The sequence below is a fragment of the Caenorhabditis elegans genome, chromosome V (assembly GCF_000002985.6).
Source record: "Caenorhabditis elegans chromosome V".
Taxonomy (NCBI): domain Eukaryota; kingdom Metazoa; phylum Nematoda; class Chromadorea; order Rhabditida; family Rhabditidae; genus Caenorhabditis; species Caenorhabditis elegans.
The window spans coordinates 19,517,450-19,533,758 of NC_003283.11; the positions used below are offsets into that span (position 1 = coordinate 19,517,450).

A 16,309-nucleotide genomic window follows, 5' to 3' on the forward strand; every position below is an offset into this window, starting at 1 on the left:
CGCCAGGTCTAGACAAAACACCCTTTATAAGGATCTGATTCCAGTGACCACCGCGTGCTTCGGAGGAGAATCTCCACTGATGAACAACGGACGAGTAGTTCAATGCCACAACCACGTGTGCCCGACATCTCACTACTGCCACCGAGGCGCTGACGTCAGATCTACCGTATGCTGCGCGCGACGTGGCAACTCTTGTGATCAGCAGCTCATGCTCGGCGTCGGTGACGCTGCGATCGATCGGTACTACTACGACACTACAGACGACGCGTGCATGGCGTTCAACTACACCGGCGTCGGCGGGAATGAGAATAACTTTTTGACGAAGGCAGAGTGTCAGATTGCGTGCCCCGGGTACCGGGGGTACTGTCCTCACGGGAAGCCTGATGTGACGGACCACTCGCTGACGACGTGCGGGATTGATACTGGTTGCCCGAGGGATCATGTCTGCCACGTCAGCAAGCGGGGATCGAAGACCGTGTGCTGTCCGGATCCGGGTAGGTGGAATTCTTGATTTAGGCTTAGGCTTAGGCTTGGGCTTAGGCATAGGCTTAAGCTTAGGTTTAAGATTAGCCTTAGGTTTAAGCTTAGCCTTACACTTAGGCTTAGGCTTAGGCTTAGGCTTAGGCTTAGGCTAAGGCATAGACTTAGGCTTAGGCTTAGGATTACATTAGGCTGAGACTTAGGCTTAGGCTTAAGTCTACGCTTATGTTTAGGCTCCGGCTTAGGCTTATGCTTAGGCTTAAGCTTAGGTTTAAGATTAGCCTTAGGTTTAAGCTTAGCCTTACACTTAGGCTTAGGCTTAGGCTTAGGCTTAGGCTTAGGCTAAGGCATAGACTTAGGCTTAGGCTTAGGATTACATTAGGCTGAGACTTAGGCTTAGGCTTAGCTGTGCTAGCAGACATAATTTCGGTAGAAAATTGGCCCGAACGAACATTACTGCAAACATGTTTCAAAATTAAAAATTTCAGCATCCTTCTGCCTGGTCCGAGCCGATCCGGGCCCTTGCAATCGAGAAATCCCCCGATGGGCCTACGACAAGGCCTCTGGCTCCTGCAAAAAATTTATGTAGGCCCGAATCCCTCCATGTTTCACAAAAAAAATGGCAACAATTTTTGCAGATTCGGCGGATGTCAGGGCAACCTGAACAACTTTGACACAGTGCAAAAGTGCACGGAAATTTGCTGTGATAAGGGCTACAACTAGCACTTATCATCACTCATCACTATTTACCCTTTTTCACACACCTACCGTATACCAATTTACCCCACCCATTTTTGAATTTTCTGTGTGCTCTTGTTGTGTGACGTGTCGAATTTTTGCGAATTTTTTCCCGCCAAAAAAAAAGTGAGTTTCAGGTCGGTTTAGTGTGCATTTTACAGCTACCCTATCGCTTTGCAACCACAATTTTTTTGGGCCTCGAGGAAGATCAGGGGATTGGTATACGGTACCCTTATTAACCTAACAGTTTCCCGGTCTAACACTAACCAATTATCGATTTTTTCATTTACGTAACAGCGCCGATCAAAAATAATCAATAATCATAATCCGAGAATGCGTCAGGAATGTGATAAGTTTCATATTTAAAATCACTTTTTTCAATTTTTTTTTCTAAAAAATTTGAATTTTCCAGAACAACTTTGCCTATTGTCAATTGATCGGGGAGCGTGTGGAGGACGGCAGACAAGATACGCGTATAATAGGCAGACTGTGAGTTAAATTATTGAAATCTACGTGTAAAATGCGGAGATTTGACCCCCATATTGACTAGGTTTCGATTTAGGCCGAAAATTTGCCTTAAAACGGCCTGATTGGGCCTGAACTGGTCCAAAATTTGGAAAACTGATAAATAAGCAACAGTGTTTTAAATAAAATAAATAATTAAGAAAGTAAATTTTGGTTCGAAATTTGGCCTGAAACGGCCTAATTTGGCCCAAAACGACCCGAAAAAGGCCCTAATGGCCATATTCTCAATACCAAGCCAATATGAAAGTTAACTTATCAAGCTTAGTCTTAAATCAGTTGTAAACTAGCAAAAACAGGAAACTATCAGCTCGGCCCGAAACGGCCCGGAAAAGCCCGAAATCTCTTTTTTTTCAAAACCTAGCCAATAAGGGTGTCAAATTATATCAGAATTTCATGGAGAATTTGAATTTTCAACTCAAAACCTTTCAGAATCAATGTGTCGCGTTCGAGTACACCGGTTGCGGTGGAAATTTGAACAATTTCGTGTCGATCGCCGATTGCCAGGCGACTTGCGGGAGTGTAGGCTTCCGATAAAGTCTAATTTTTTTTTCAATTTTTCACCCTTTTTTTATAATTTTGTGCATCTCCGTCTGCTCTTTCTCAAAACCTTATGCCAAGCTCTTTCCACGTTTTTTCGAGAAAAAATATATTTTCGAAAATCTGAAACCGCCCAATTTTTTTTGTATATTCTGTCCCAAAATATTTATGACTCCTATTAAAATTAATATATATATATAATATGTTTATTTTCCAATTATTAATTGCAATTTTTGCTGACAGTTTTTTTCACAATTTATAATACAAAAAATAAAAATTTTATTTTTTATTAATATATTGTACAGATCAATCAATAAAAATATAATACAAAATTAATGTTTTTGTGAAAATTTAAAAAAAATATGGGGGTATTCACAACCCGGTGACTGATAAGTTATCGGTAAATTGTTGCCGGAAATTTACAAATTTCCAGACAAATTATTTGAACTTGGGCTTAAAATCCGGGTCAATAGCTGGTGTGCTGACTGGTGTCACAATTGGAAGGGATTCAGTTGAAGAGTATTGAGATTCTTTTGATGACGAATCAGTGGAAAGAGATGGAGACTGGAGGGATGCACATGGAGCCACCTGGTCTTCCTCGCCGGCCTGGAAAATTTTGGAAGTTAGGATTTATCTTGAAAACTAGAAGAGATACAAACAATTTGGGTACTGAAAAATTGTAGAGCTTGAAATTTTACACATTTTGCTAGTTGAAAAATTTTTTGTTACTCTCAACATTGCAGAGTTATGAACATATTTGCAAAGTTTGCAAACCCAAAAAAAAAATTTTTTTTCGAAATTTTGGGTCTCACCGCGAACAGTGTTGTGTTTCAGTGATTTTGTTGAAGAATTTTAATAAATAAAGTAGTAAAATAATTGATAAATATTTTACATCAAAAATGAGTCAAAAACCTTAATAATTAGCAGAGTTATAATGTTTTGAACTTTTTGAAAAATTCCGAAAAAATGTTTTTTTTTTAAGTTTTTAGGTCTCACACCGAAAAGTGTCCTGGTAATATAGTTATAAGTATTTTCATTAAAACTTTACACTGATAAAATAGACACATATTTGATGTACGTTTTAAACAAAAAATAAACCAAAAATCTGCAAAATGAGCAGAGTTGTGAAGTTTTGAACTTTTTGAAAATTTCCAAAAAACATTTTTGTAAATTTTTGCAATTTTTTTAAAATTCAAATATTTCAAAATCTTGAAAACTTCTCACCTCAATAAGCTTCAACCTCTGCACAAGCTTCTCACTGAACCGCTCTCTGTATCCCGGCGAGATATCGTCCATAAGAAGGTACAAGCTATCGTAGTACTTTGTGAAAAGCTCCAATCTCGTGAAATCTCCGACCATACAGTCCGATCTGAGACTTGTGATTCTCCATCCCTTCAATGTGAGCTCCAGGCAATATGGTTGAGCTTCTAAGGTGGTGACATTGACAAAAATGAGGTCAGGCGTGCGTGGGAGCATCTCCGACACTGAGATGGATTGGACGGCGAACGAAAGTTCGTGGACGGCAGCTGAAAGTAGCGTGAGTGAAAAATGAGTAACATTTTCAAATTCCCCGTAAAATTCTGAGTATGAAAGATAAAAATTTGAGCTCGAAACGTTAGTTTTGGGGAACAGGAGAAGTGGCTCAACTGGGTAGAGGGACGCAAATGGTCCGAAAGGTCACAGGTTCGACCCCCACTACGCCCAAATAATTTTCTCTTGCTGAGATTGGCTAGAAAACATGGGAATTATTGAGTGTACACGTAGCTCAACTGGGTAGAGGGACAATTTTGGCTCAGAAGGTCACAGGTTCGACCCCCACTAAGCCCAAATAATTTTCTCTTGCTGAGATTGGCTAGAAAACATGGGAGTTATTGAGTGTACACGTAGCTCAACTGGGTAGAGGGACAATTTTGGCTCAGAAGGTCACAGGTTCGACCCCCGTTGAGCTCAATATTTTTCCTCAGTTGTATTCAGGCCAACTAGATTAGAAATTTGATTAGTTCAAGCCCTTACCAATTGCTTCCAGTTCCAATGACGATTCACCACCTCTCGATGCTGGGTTGGTGCCTGCTGACCGGTTGATTGATGATACCTTGTGAAGAGACATTGGGACAGAACTGCAACGAAATTATAGTGTAATAAAATGTCACGTGGTTTTTCTGTTTTATCAGTCTCTTGTTTTTTTTTAGAACAATTTTTGATGCACGTGGGTGTCTGGTGAGGACAAATACTTCCCCGTCTGATTTTTTTTTTTGCAATTTTTGATCTATGAAATTGAAAAGGGGTTGTTTTTGAGTTGGTTTACGTGAAAATTGCAAAAATTTTGGACTAAATTTCAATTTTTGAGGCCTAAAATAGACCATATTTACAGAAAATAATACATTTTGTTGAGCCAAAATGGATGACAAAATTTAGCACATTTTTTTGTAACACGGTATAAGTCTAAAGCAGACCAAAAACCCAAATTTTCTCAGATTTCTAAAAAACGAGCCAAAACAGACGTCAAATTCAAGAATTTTAGGGACAGGTATGGACTAAAACTTGGTCTTAAAATTTTTTAAAGCTAGCTAAAATATGTGCCAAATTTGCCCTAAAACTCAAATTTTTAAAACCGAGCTAAAATGTATGTCAATTTTATGCAATTTCAAGGGCTTTTGGCCTAAAACCAGAATTTCCGAAAACGAGCAAATTTTGATGTCAAATTTATTATTTTTCTAGCCAAATTTGCCCTGAAACTTAGATTTTCTGAAAACGAGCCGAAATGATTTAATTTTTTTTAACCTTAACTTCAAATTTCCAACTAAAACCGCCGCGTTTTGGCCTAAAAACCCAAATTTCCAAAACCGAGCAATTTTGGATGTCAAAACTCCCGCTTACCCAGTCGGACTGCCGACATTTCCGCATCTCAGGCACGGAATCGGCTCGGATTTGAGCATTTTCGCCAGTGAGCTCGTCGGTGGGGACGTGGTGGAGGACGGGGCGAACGGACTGCCCTCAAATAGTGATGCACTACGGTTTCGTGGTGGTAATGACGTCATAATTAGGAGAGAGAGTTTCGAATACAATGTGTATCGTTAGAAAATGACGCAAACTGCGGGGCCTTTTATAGGGGGTGTCCCCCGAGGGGCGGGGAGAGAATACGAGAGAGAGACGTTGCGAGAGAGTTCTAGAAGACGTTGGAGACGCAGATGGTTAGACGAGATAAGAGAGGGGAGAGAGTGAAGAGAATTAGAGAAATGGAGGGTGGACTAGGAGGGTGGGGAGGTTGTTGTGGTGAGTGATGTCATAATAATTTATGACAGATGGGCCGATACTTTTAGGAAGGAGGCAGAAAAGGTTGACGGGGTCAACTATGATACATTTTTGTAAATTTAGAAAATATTGAACTTTTTTTTGGAAATAAAACTAAAAATTTGGAAAAAAACAAAAAGTTGAACAAACAAATTTTTTGAAATTTTGAGTCCCGCCACGAAAACTCTTGGGGTACTGTAGCCACTAAATTTGGCGCTTGGAAATTATTTTTGTTAGAAAGTAAAAGCTTTCAGGGTAATTTTAAGCAAAAAACCAAGTTGATATCTTAAAAACAGAGCGAGTGTTCGGTTTTCGAAAAGTACGACTATTTGGTTAAAAAAAAATTGATGAAAATTTGAGTCCCGCCACGAAAACTCTTGGGGCACTGTATCTACAAGTTCAACTGTTTCGTTATTAATTTCTTGAAAATTTGAAAGCTTGTAGGTTGACTTGAAACAAAAAATTAATTTTATATCTCAAAAACTGAGCAAGTTATCGATTTTCAAAAATAATAAAAATTTGATAAAAAATTTTTTTTTTGAAACTTTGAGTCCCGCCACGAAAACTCTTGAGGTACTATGGCCACTGAATTTGGTACTTGGAATTTATTTTTGGTTAAATGATGAAGCTTTTAGCTTAATTGTGAGTGAACAATTGATTTGATATGTTAAAAACTGAAGGAGTTATGAATTTTCAAAAAAAAAAAACGAAAAAAATTTTTTAATATTTTTTTATTATTTAAAAAAAAAAATTTTTTTTTTTTTTCAAAGGTTTATGTAGTCGTTATCGTTATAAGTGTCCAGAATTTAATTTTTTTTTCGAAAAAAATTTGAAAAACGAATTTTCTTAATTATTCCTGAACTTTGGAAAAAAACTCAAAAAACGGTCATAGTTATAACAGACTAAAAAATTTCAAAACCTGAAAAAGTTATGAGTTTTCGAAAAAAAAAAGATTTTTTTCAAAATTTTAAATTTTTGTTTTTCGAAAATCCATAACTCGCTCAGTTTTTGAGATACCAAATTGATTTTTAACTTGAAATTAACCTGAAATCTTCCACATTGTTACAAAAATAGTTTTAAAACAATTGAACTTGTAACTGCAGTACCCCAAGAGTTTTCGTGGCGGGACTCAAAATTTCGATTTTTTTTTAAACTTGAGTTTTCGAAAATCCATAACTCGCTCAATTTTTGGGATGTCAAATTAATTTGTAGCTTAAAATAAACCTTGAAGTTTTTACTTTTTTGTCAAAAAAACTATAAAAATAATTGAACCAATAACTACAGTACCCCAAAAGTTTTCGTGGCGGGACTCAAAATTTCGATTTTTTCAAAATTTTTGAGATAACAAATTTATTTGTAATTGAAAATTAATTTTAATTCTCCAACATTTTTACAAAATTAATTTCAAAACAATTGAACCAATAATTGCAGTACACCAAGAGTTTTCGTGGCGGGTACCAAAATTTTTATTCATAGTTTTTAACACAGGCAAAATATATAAAATTTGTAAAACAAGGTAAATCGGGGAAACAACAATTTCTTAATAATCACAAGCCTAATTGAATTGGAATTTTTCGAGAATTGCCCAATCCCAAGAGAGCCCCCGAGAAAAAAGAGTAGGCGTCGAGACAAAAATGCATAACAAATGCCTCTAAAAAATAATGTGAGAATCAAATTTTCTGTGTGCGGTGCAGTGCACTCAATACGTCAGAAGGTAGGTAGTGAAAAATGAGAGCGAAAGGCGGAACCAATTGAGAGATAGGGGCTCCCCGAGCTTCTTCTTCTTCTTCCAAAAAATTTTTGAGCCACGTGGCTGGGCGGAGTCATGTGAGCGACTGTAGTGTTTAGATGAACAGTGAAAACGGAGAAAAAATCGAAAAACACGTTTGATAAGGAGGGGAACAGAGAACGATTAGGGGAGAAGTGTTTTGCAAAAAAAAAAAGTTAAAAAATTTTTTTTTTAGAAGTTAGTTAATAGAAAGTGGTGGGGTACTGTAGTTTATGGAGTAATCTTTTTTAATTAATTTATGCAAAGTAGATCAAGTTTCAAAATGTATTTTACAACAAAAATGAGTTCTAAAGCTCAAAAACTGAGAAAGTTATGAACTTTCGAAAAAAGTCAAACTTTTTGGGATATTTAATTTTGGGTCCCTTCACGAAAACTCCTGGGGTACTGTAGATGGTAGATTTAACTTTTTTCTAAATAATTTTTCTTAAAGATAAAGTTTTGAGGCTCAAAATAAAACAAAAGTGAATTTGAAAGCTCGAAAACTGAGAGAGTTACAGATTTTCAAAAATTGTCAAATTTTTCGAAAAATTTGAACTTATAGGGTATGGTAGTCTTCAGTCCTAATGTCTTACATATTTGTTGATAGAAATATTCAAGTTTTGAAGCTTATTTTAAACAAAAAATCAGCTGAAAATTACGAAAACTGAGTGAGTTATGAATTTTCGAAAACTAGCGAATTTTGAAATTGAAAATTTTAATTTAATATTTAAAAAATGTCAAAAATTGCCAAAAACTCCAAAAATCAAACGAAATATTATAAAATTATTCTGCGATTTTTCAAAGTTCCTCAGAAAGTCAAAAAGTGATTTTTGTCACTTTCTCATCCTAAACTGCTCCCGGTGGACCCAATATTTGTCCAAGTTCCACTATTTGACCCTGATGATTGCCAAGTCGAAAGATCAACATTTACCTTTTATTTCAAATTTTTCTGAATTAGAAATCATCTCAAATCTTGTAAATTGTAACTTTAAGAAATTTAAAAAAAAACTTTAAAATTTTTTTTTAATTCGAAGATTTTTGAAAATTCATAACTCGCTCAGTTTCTGAGATTTTGAGTCGAATTTTAGCTTAAAATGAGCTTTAGAGCCTTGTCTAATCAGTAATATCTTGTTAAAAATATAGGAAAAAGTATCTATAGTACCCCATAAGTTTTCGTGGTGAGACCCAAAATTCCAAATTTTTCCAAATTTCAAAATTTTCGAAAATCCATAACTCGGTCACTTTTCAAGATTTTCAGTCGAATTTTGGCTTGAACTCAAGTTTAAAAATTTTTCTATTCAGATAAATTACTAAAATAGTATTAAAAAATACATCCACAGTACCCCAATGGATTTCGTGGTGGGACCCAAAATTTCCAAAAAAAAAAAAATCTTTTTTTTAATTTTAAAATAATTTTTCAAGTCCAATTAATATTTTTAATTGGTCAATAAAAATCAATCTAAAAATACCTTTAAAGATCAAAAGTTCTATTTTAGTGTAGAAAAATGATTGATGAGTCTAGATATTCCTCTGTCAAAAACGGAAAAAAGATAGAAATAAGAACATGTGAGTGACTGTTTTATAGATGATTGCTACAGTCAAAGATCAAACATAATGCAATTAGAAAACCATGTAAATTCCGATTTTTCCCACTGATGAGGGAGGGCGTGGGGGGGGGGAGGGTACAAACACTTAAATCAAGTTCAAAATGCATTGTTGGGGGCAGAAGACTACACATTATGACGAGGAAATGTCAAGATAATGTGATAAAAATTTTGACGTGATTTTATGCAATTTTGTATGAGTCAGAAACAAATTCTTAAAAAAAATAAAGAATTTTGAAAATTTAGAAAAAAAATTTTTTTTTTCAAACATTTCGAAAATTCATAACTTTTTTTAGATTTTGGAATATTTCTGTAATTTTTTGTTCAAAATAAGCCTGAAAGCTTATCATTTTACATAAAAATATTTTTTAAAATTTTCGCACTAATAAATACTGTACCCCACGAGTTTTCGTGGGGAGACATGAAATTCCGATTTTTCAAAAAATGTTAAAATTTTCGAAAATTCATAACTTTTTTAGATTTCGGAATATTCCTGCAAATTTTTACTCAAAATAAGCCTGGAAACTTTAACATTTAGACAAAAATATACAAAAAATTATTGCATCAAGAACTACAGTACCCCACGAGTTTTCGTGGGGAGACCTAAAATTTAGATTTTTCAAGAATGTGAAAATTTTTGAAAATTCATAACTATTTTAGTTTTTAGAGTATTATTGTAATTCACTGCTCACAATAAGCTTATAAGCTTCAGCAACTTAATAAAAACAATTTTAGAAGTTTTGAACTAGTAACTACAGTACCCCACGAGTTTTCGTGGGGAGACCTAAAAAATTCGATTTTTTTCAAAATTTTCAAAATTTTCCAACCAATTTTTTAAAATTAAAATAAGCTTGAAAGCTTCAACATTTATAAAAAAACTAATTTTCAAATTTTTGCACCAGTAACTACAGTACCCCAGAAGTTTTCGTGGCAAGACCCAATTTTCAAAAGAAAAGTCTTCAAAAATATTAAATTTTCAAAAAATCATAACTTTTTCAAATTTCAAGATACTAGAACAATTATTCATTCAAAATGAAGTTGAAACCTTTATCTTTACGAAAAAATTAATTTAAAACTATTCAATTAGGTAACTACAGTACCCCAGGAGTTTTCGTGGCGGGTCCCTAAAGTTTTCTTTCAGTTTTCAATATTTTTAAGCCATTCTAAACCCCCGAAAATTCCCCAGAAAACCAAAAAATTCCCCAAAAACCACGCAGAAAATCAAATAACCACCGCTCACCGCTCACATGTCTTAAAATGAAAAAGGTTATCAGTTGACGCAACGAAATTCTTATCAAACAGTAATCAGAAGCCACTTTTCTGCACAGGTAGCAGCCACAGCTGCCGGTAATTTACGTGTTGACTGATGACACGTGGAAAATTCATGTGATTTTGGGCAGCAGCGATAAATTTTGTTTGATTTAATTTTCCGCTAGAATAGTTTCACACAGGTCAGCAGTTCTTGGAAAAAAGTGATAAGAAATTGAATTGTGTTTTGTAATAGGAAAAAATGTCAAAAGTTATAAAACATATGTAGAAAGTTGACAAAAATCGTCAAAAGTTGACAATTTGTGCCCAAAAATTGTGAAAACTCTACCATAATTGTAGTAAAGATGACACATGTTGCCAGAATGTTGCCAAAAATGTTAAAATTATGAAAAATTTAAAGCTTGTCAAATTTTGCGAAAAGGTCTCCGTAACTTGCAATAAACTTATCTATCTTTGGAGTAAAATTGGCAAAATTTGGCAAAAATTGCCAAAACTTAAAGCAAGTTAGTAAAAAATCGTCAAAAATTTGGCAAAACTTGTTGAACACTCTCCAAAACTCGAAAAATGCTCAGAAAATTCCTATAAATCACAGACTTTTTCGTGTGCCCTGACACAAAATGAGCAAAATGAGCACAACTTTTGTGGAGCACAATCCATGAAAGCTGGAACTCAATTATCTCAGGGGGCTCTTCTCATTTCGTATTCTTTTTCCTATTAGACACTGATGGAATTGGGGGACGAAAAACAATTATCACACGTCATTCCATCATTTTTTAGGACTTTTGACTGAAAATTTGCTATTTTTGAAATCAAAAAAGAATATGAAAAATGGGGAAACAAACAGGGACAATTCGAAGTTTTTTAGAACATTTTTAAAAGATGTTGGTAATTTTTTACCAATTTTTGACAGTTTTTTGAGTTTTTTTCTTGCGATTTACGACAATTCATCGGAAGTTTAGGCTTACTATTAGGCTTGGGCTTAGGCTTAGGCTTAGGCTTAGGCTTGGGCTTAGGCTTAGGCTTAGGCTTAGCCTTAGGCTTAGGCTTAGGCTTAGGCTTAGGCTTAGCCTTAGGCTTAGGCTTAGGCTTAGGCTTAGGCTTAGGCTTAGGCTTAGGCTTAGGCTTAGGCTTTTTGAATTTTTACCAATTTTTTAGTAAGTTGTAGCAATTTCTGCCATATTTTTTAACATTTTTTGGACAATTTTGCAAAGCTCTAATTTTTTTTTCTGACCAAACAATTGATTTGTATTTTTGTTCCAATTTATAATACTTTTTACTGTTTTTTGAAACATTTTTTTTGTGCAGAATTCAGAAAATTTTAGGCAATTTAAGACACATCGGCAACTTTTCCAAACTTTCGCCAATTTCTCGACTACATTCGGCAAGAGCTGGCAATATTCAAGCAATTTCGGCTATCTTAGACAATTTTTGGCTTTTTTGGCTATGATCTGTCTAATTTTTTTCGGATTTTCAAAATTTATAACTGAAATTTTTCTAAACATATTCAGTAAAAGGAGATAAGTACATGTATTATATTATAACTAGATTCTGCCAATTTTCAACTTTTTTGTAAGTTTTTGGCAGTTTTCCATTTTAACAATTTCGCAATACCTATCCAATTCCCTCACTCTGTCTGTGTCTCTCTGACACCTCTTCCTCCCTCCGTCCTCTAACGTCTTGTCAACGAAAAAACATTGGATTTCGGTGCGCAATGCACGTGAATCGCCGCCGCCACAATGATGTCTGCGTCTCTGGTCTCCCTGTACTCTTTTTGCAGAATGTCTCCGTTCTTTAGATGACCACGTGCTTTGTTAGGGAGATCATAATAAGTGACACTTGTATGGGAACAGATAGAAGATGCAAGTTCAAATATCGTATTGTTGGGACTATTTGGGATTGTTTTATGGGATCGGTTGAAAAAACTGGTGGACTGAAAAAAATTTGAAAAAATTTGAAAAAAATTGCTTTAAAAAAATTTGCTTAAAAATTTCCTAAAAAGATATTTTTTCGGAAAAAAAATTAACTGGCTGGGAGCTAAATATTAGGCTCAGAACTACAAAAAACCCAAAAAAAATTGCCACAAATTATCAAAAAGTTACTCAAAAATTCTGAAAACTAGGTACAAGTCCAAAGTAGGCTAAATTTGTAAAAAAGTGCCGAAATGTTTTGTAATAGGAAAAAATGTCAAAAGTTATAAAACATATGTAGAAAGTTGACGAAAATCGTCAAAAGTTGACAATTTGTGCCCAAAAATTGTGAAAACTCTACCATAATTGTAGTAAAGATGACAAATGTTGCCAGAATGTTGCCAAAAATGTTAAAATTATGAAAAATTTAAAGCTTGTCAAATTTTGCGAAAAGGTCTCCGTAACTTGCAATAAACTTATCTATCTTTGGAGTAAAATTGGCAAAATTTGGCAAAAATTGCCAAAACTTAAAGCAAGTTAGCAAAAAATTGCCAAAAATTTGGCAAAACTTGTTGAACACTCTCCAAAACTCGAAAAATGCTCAGAAAATTCCTATAAATCACAGACTTTTTCGTGTGCACTGACACAAAATGAGCACAATGAGCACAAAAACTTTTTGTGGAGCACATTCCCAAAAAGCTGGAACTCAATTATTTCAGGGGGCTCTGCTCATTTTGTATTCTTTTTCCTATTAGACACTGATGGAAATGGCATGGAAAACAATTATCACACGTCATTCCTTTATTTTGTAGGACTTTTGACTGAAAATTTGCTATTTTTGGAATCAGAAAAGTACGACAGATGTGTTTTTGTGACGCATAGGGGTACAAATAAAATGAAAAAGTTGGCAAACACCTATAAGACACAGTTATCAGGTGTTTGGAGCTAATTTGGGTAAGTTAGAAGAAAGTTGGCAAAAAAATAGGCACAAAATTAGCAAAGCCAAACAAAAGTCAAAAAAAAAATTAAATTAGCAAAGCCAAACAAAAGTCAAAAAAAAAATTAAAATTTAGTTTGCAAAGGATAGGGGAAAGTTGAACGAAAATTGACAAAAAGCTGGAAAAAACCGGCAAAAACTGGCAAATGTCTGGCGAAAGTCGCCAAAAGTTTCGGTAGCTTCCTGACAAACTTCAAAGCTTTCCGGCAGTTTTTCGACAATTCTTGCCAATTTTTGGCGACTTTCTGCCATCTTTTTGACAATTCTTTGCCAACATTTCGTCAGTTTTTGTAAATTTTTTGGTGACTTTCTCGCGAATTTTGACAACTTCTTGACAACTTTTTGGCAACTTTTGTCAACTTTGTGGTTTTTTTTTTGGAATCTATCAACAACATTTTGGCAATTTTTTGACGACTTTCTGGCAATTTGTTGGCAATTTTCGCACAATAATAATTTTCAATCAGATTCCTAATCCCCAAAAATAGGTGAAGCCAGCTGGAAAAATTGAGCCAATGAGTCAAAATGCTCGGTGAACTTAACGAAACTAATCTCTAATTACTTGAACAGCAGAAAGAAAAAATGACGGAAATCTCACGTTTCACTGTGTAAATCATGTGATTTTTGGGGGCAAAAAAAATGAACCTAACTCTTTTTTTCAATATTTACTTTAAGGGGAACGGTACTCTGCAGTTTGCAAAAAAGAGCAATTAAATAAACGCGTACTTTAGTACTCAAAAATTTTAAGGCAAATTGCGAGTTTTTGGGGAAAATTTTGAAAAAAATCAAAAAAAATTTAGTCCAAAAATTTAGTCCAAAAATTTTTTATTTTTTGAAAAACTCACAAATTTTAAACTTAGCAATTTTCTAATTCCAAAAAAAAAAAAATTCCTCTTCACAAACCTCTGTGTACAATTCAATTCCGACATACTTCCACCGTACGCCAAGTGATTATGTGATAGGCGGCGGTGATGGTGAGGTGTCCCCGCAGGGGATCGCTCCGGGGAGTGGTATTCTGAAAATTTATCATCATTTTTCCAAGAAAACTACCCAAAAATCTCATGTTTTTGCAAAAAAAATTTGGGCTAAAAAACACAAAATTGAGTTTAGCGTCAAAAATTGCAGTCCGACTGAAAAATTTGAATTTTCTGTTTTTCTTGATAAACTCACGACTTTTGGATTTATTTTTCTTGTATCGTTTTTCGACGTGACAAAGCTGAAAATGGCCGGGATTTTTGAGCTCCTCGTATATCTGAGCCGCGGAGCTCCATCGGATTGCGCTGAAAATTTTTGAAAAAGATTGAATTTTGCATAGCCGGCTTCTTCTCACTTTTTTTTCAAATACTCCGGAGCCGCCTCAAGAGTTTCGCCGGTCAAATTGGTGATCCGACACTCGCAACGGATTGTACAGGAGCAATTTGGCATCTGCAAAAAAATTTTTTTTTTAACTTTGGGGTTGTGTGAAATTTCAAGCTCATATTGAATCAAAAAAAATCAAAAAATTTCAAAAATTGGTAAAGTGACGTCATTTTCAACATTTGAGAATATTTCTTCGAAAAAATTTAGTTTTGGGTCCCGCCGCGAAAAGTTCTGGGATACTGTAGATAATAAAGACGTTTATAAAAACGCGTGGAAAAATTTCGAAAAAAAAAACTCAAGTATCGGTAGAGTGACGTCATTTTAAAACTGAAGAATTTCAAATTTTTTTCAAAAAAAATTTAATTTTTGGGTCCCGCCGCGAAAAGTTCTGGGGTACTGTAGAAATTGAAGATACACTCGTGAAATTTTTTGGGATACTTTTGTAAAATTTTAAGCTCATATTGAATTGAAAAATTCAAAAAAAAACTCAAATATTGGTAAAGTGACGTCATTTTAAAATTTGAGATTGTTTTCCATAAAAACTTTTTTTTTCGAAATTTTGGGTCCCGCCACGAAAACGTTCGTCGTATTGTAGTTTTTGGAGCGTTGTTATGAAATTTGTTTTTTTTTCTGCTCATAAAAATCACACAATTTCAAAAAATCTCAAAAATAGGCGGAGCGACGTGCTCTGGAAGTTTGATAACATTTTCCAGAAAAAAATTTTTTTTTGGAAATTTTGGGTCCCACCACGAAAACGCCCATGGTACTGTAGTTTTTGGAGGTTGTTTTTATGAAATTCATAGCATTTGTTGGCTGAAATTTCAAGCTCATATTGAAATTTAAAAAATTTGAAAAATCTCAAAAATGGGCGGAGTCACGTCATTTTGAATTTAGGAATTTTTCGAAAAAAATTTTAAAAAAATTTGGAAGATTTGGGTTCCGCTACGAAAACACTCGTAGTTTTGTAGTTTTTAGAGATATATTTTATGAAATTTATAGCAAATGTTGGTTGAAATTTTCTGCTCGAAAATTGTTTTTTAATTTTGAAAAATATAAAAAATCGGTAGAGTGACGTCATTTTGAAGTTTATGAATGTTTTTTCAAAATTTTCAGAAAATAAACTCACTTTCCGGCTAAAAGTCTCTGATTTCAGTAAAAATTGGAAGTGATGGCTTCTGGAAGGTCGCATTTTCAGTTGGAAAATTTTCAGAAATATTTTTTTTTAATTTCGAATAAATCCAAAAAGTGGGCGGAGTCAGTCAGGGGGCTTAACAGCTATAAATTAAACGCGAAAATACTTGAGAAAATGTATAAAGTCGGGGGATTATTTTTTTGCACATACAAATCGAATCAGAAGGATTTCAGCTGCTTTTCCAGCAACTAGTTCTAGATAAGTGAGGTGTGACGTCACTGAGGCTCCGCCCACTTATTGGCAAAAATTTGAAAATTACATAATTTATATTGAAAAAATAGTACAACTTTTAAGTTTAAAATTCACGAAAAAAATTTTCATTTTTTTTTTTCGTTAACATTTTTTCAAAAAAAGGATATAGCTTTTTTTTTTTTAAATTTTTTCTCTGAAATTTTCAAAAAAAAATTCCAAAAAGTTCCAAAGCCCGAATCACCAAAGAACACCAATTCCAGTTATCAATCATTAATTTATTTTCAACTTTCAAAAGTTTTCTTTTTCTGATAAGAAAAGACATCCAAAATTTGATAAGATTTTTAAGAAATAGTATTAGAAAATGAGAGAGTTGGGCAGAGAAATGAGAGAATCTTTAAAGGTTGATGACGTCATCTGAACGGGGAAAAGATCAATTTGAAGGGAAATTTGATG

The 16,309-nt window shown here is 34.3% G+C and overlaps 2 protein-coding genes across 14 annotated transcripts in view; one reads left to right on the top strand and one right to left on the bottom strand.

Moving 5' to 3' along the window:
- Positions 1–2,566, top strand: part of Y43F8B.3 (BPTI/Kunitz inhibitor domain-containing protein) — a gene marked incomplete at both ends in the record, with an annotated part of 16,915 nt that extends 14,349 nt beyond the window's left edge. For 2 of the 8 annotated variants that reach the window (NM_001269944.3, NM_001269941.3), the window contains 2 exons: positions 1,631–1,707; positions 2,173–2,277. In NM_001269944.3, the coding sequence (NP_001256873.1) occupies positions 1,631–1,707; positions 2,173–2,277 (182 nt within the window). Of the gene's footprint in view, positions 1–44; positions 495–968; positions 1,066–1,118; positions 1,336–1,630; positions 1,708–2,172 lie in introns of those variants that run through there. The other 6 variants (NM_001129575.4, NM_001269945.3, NM_001269942.4 and 3 more) reach the window with 6 other exon arrangements.
- Positions 2,489–15,661, bottom strand: Y43F8B.2 (GSKIP domain-containing protein; the record flags this gene model as incomplete). 6 transcript variants are annotated; one of them, NM_075395.5, is made up of 7 exons in its annotated part: positions 2,548–2,886; positions 3,505–3,806; positions 4,294–4,397; positions 14,017–14,128; positions 14,284–14,393; positions 14,444–14,538; positions 15,599–15,661. In NM_075395.5, the coding sequence occupies 7 exons, from the start codon at positions 15,659–15,661 to the stop codon at positions 2,719–2,721; spliced, it is 954 nt and encodes a 317-aa protein (NP_507796.1). The 6 variants fall into 6 exon arrangements, with proteins under 6 accessions (NP_001379035.1, NP_507796.1, NP_001256875.1 ...); NM_001269946.4 differs by lacking the exon at positions 15,599–15,661 and having other exon boundaries at positions 2,719–2,886; NM_001392701.1 differs by lacking the exons at positions 14,017–14,128; positions 14,284–14,393; positions 14,444–14,538; positions 15,599–15,661 and adding an exon at positions 5,158–5,412 and having other exon boundaries at positions 2,489–2,886.
- Positions 15,662–16,309: the final 648 nt, after the last annotated feature.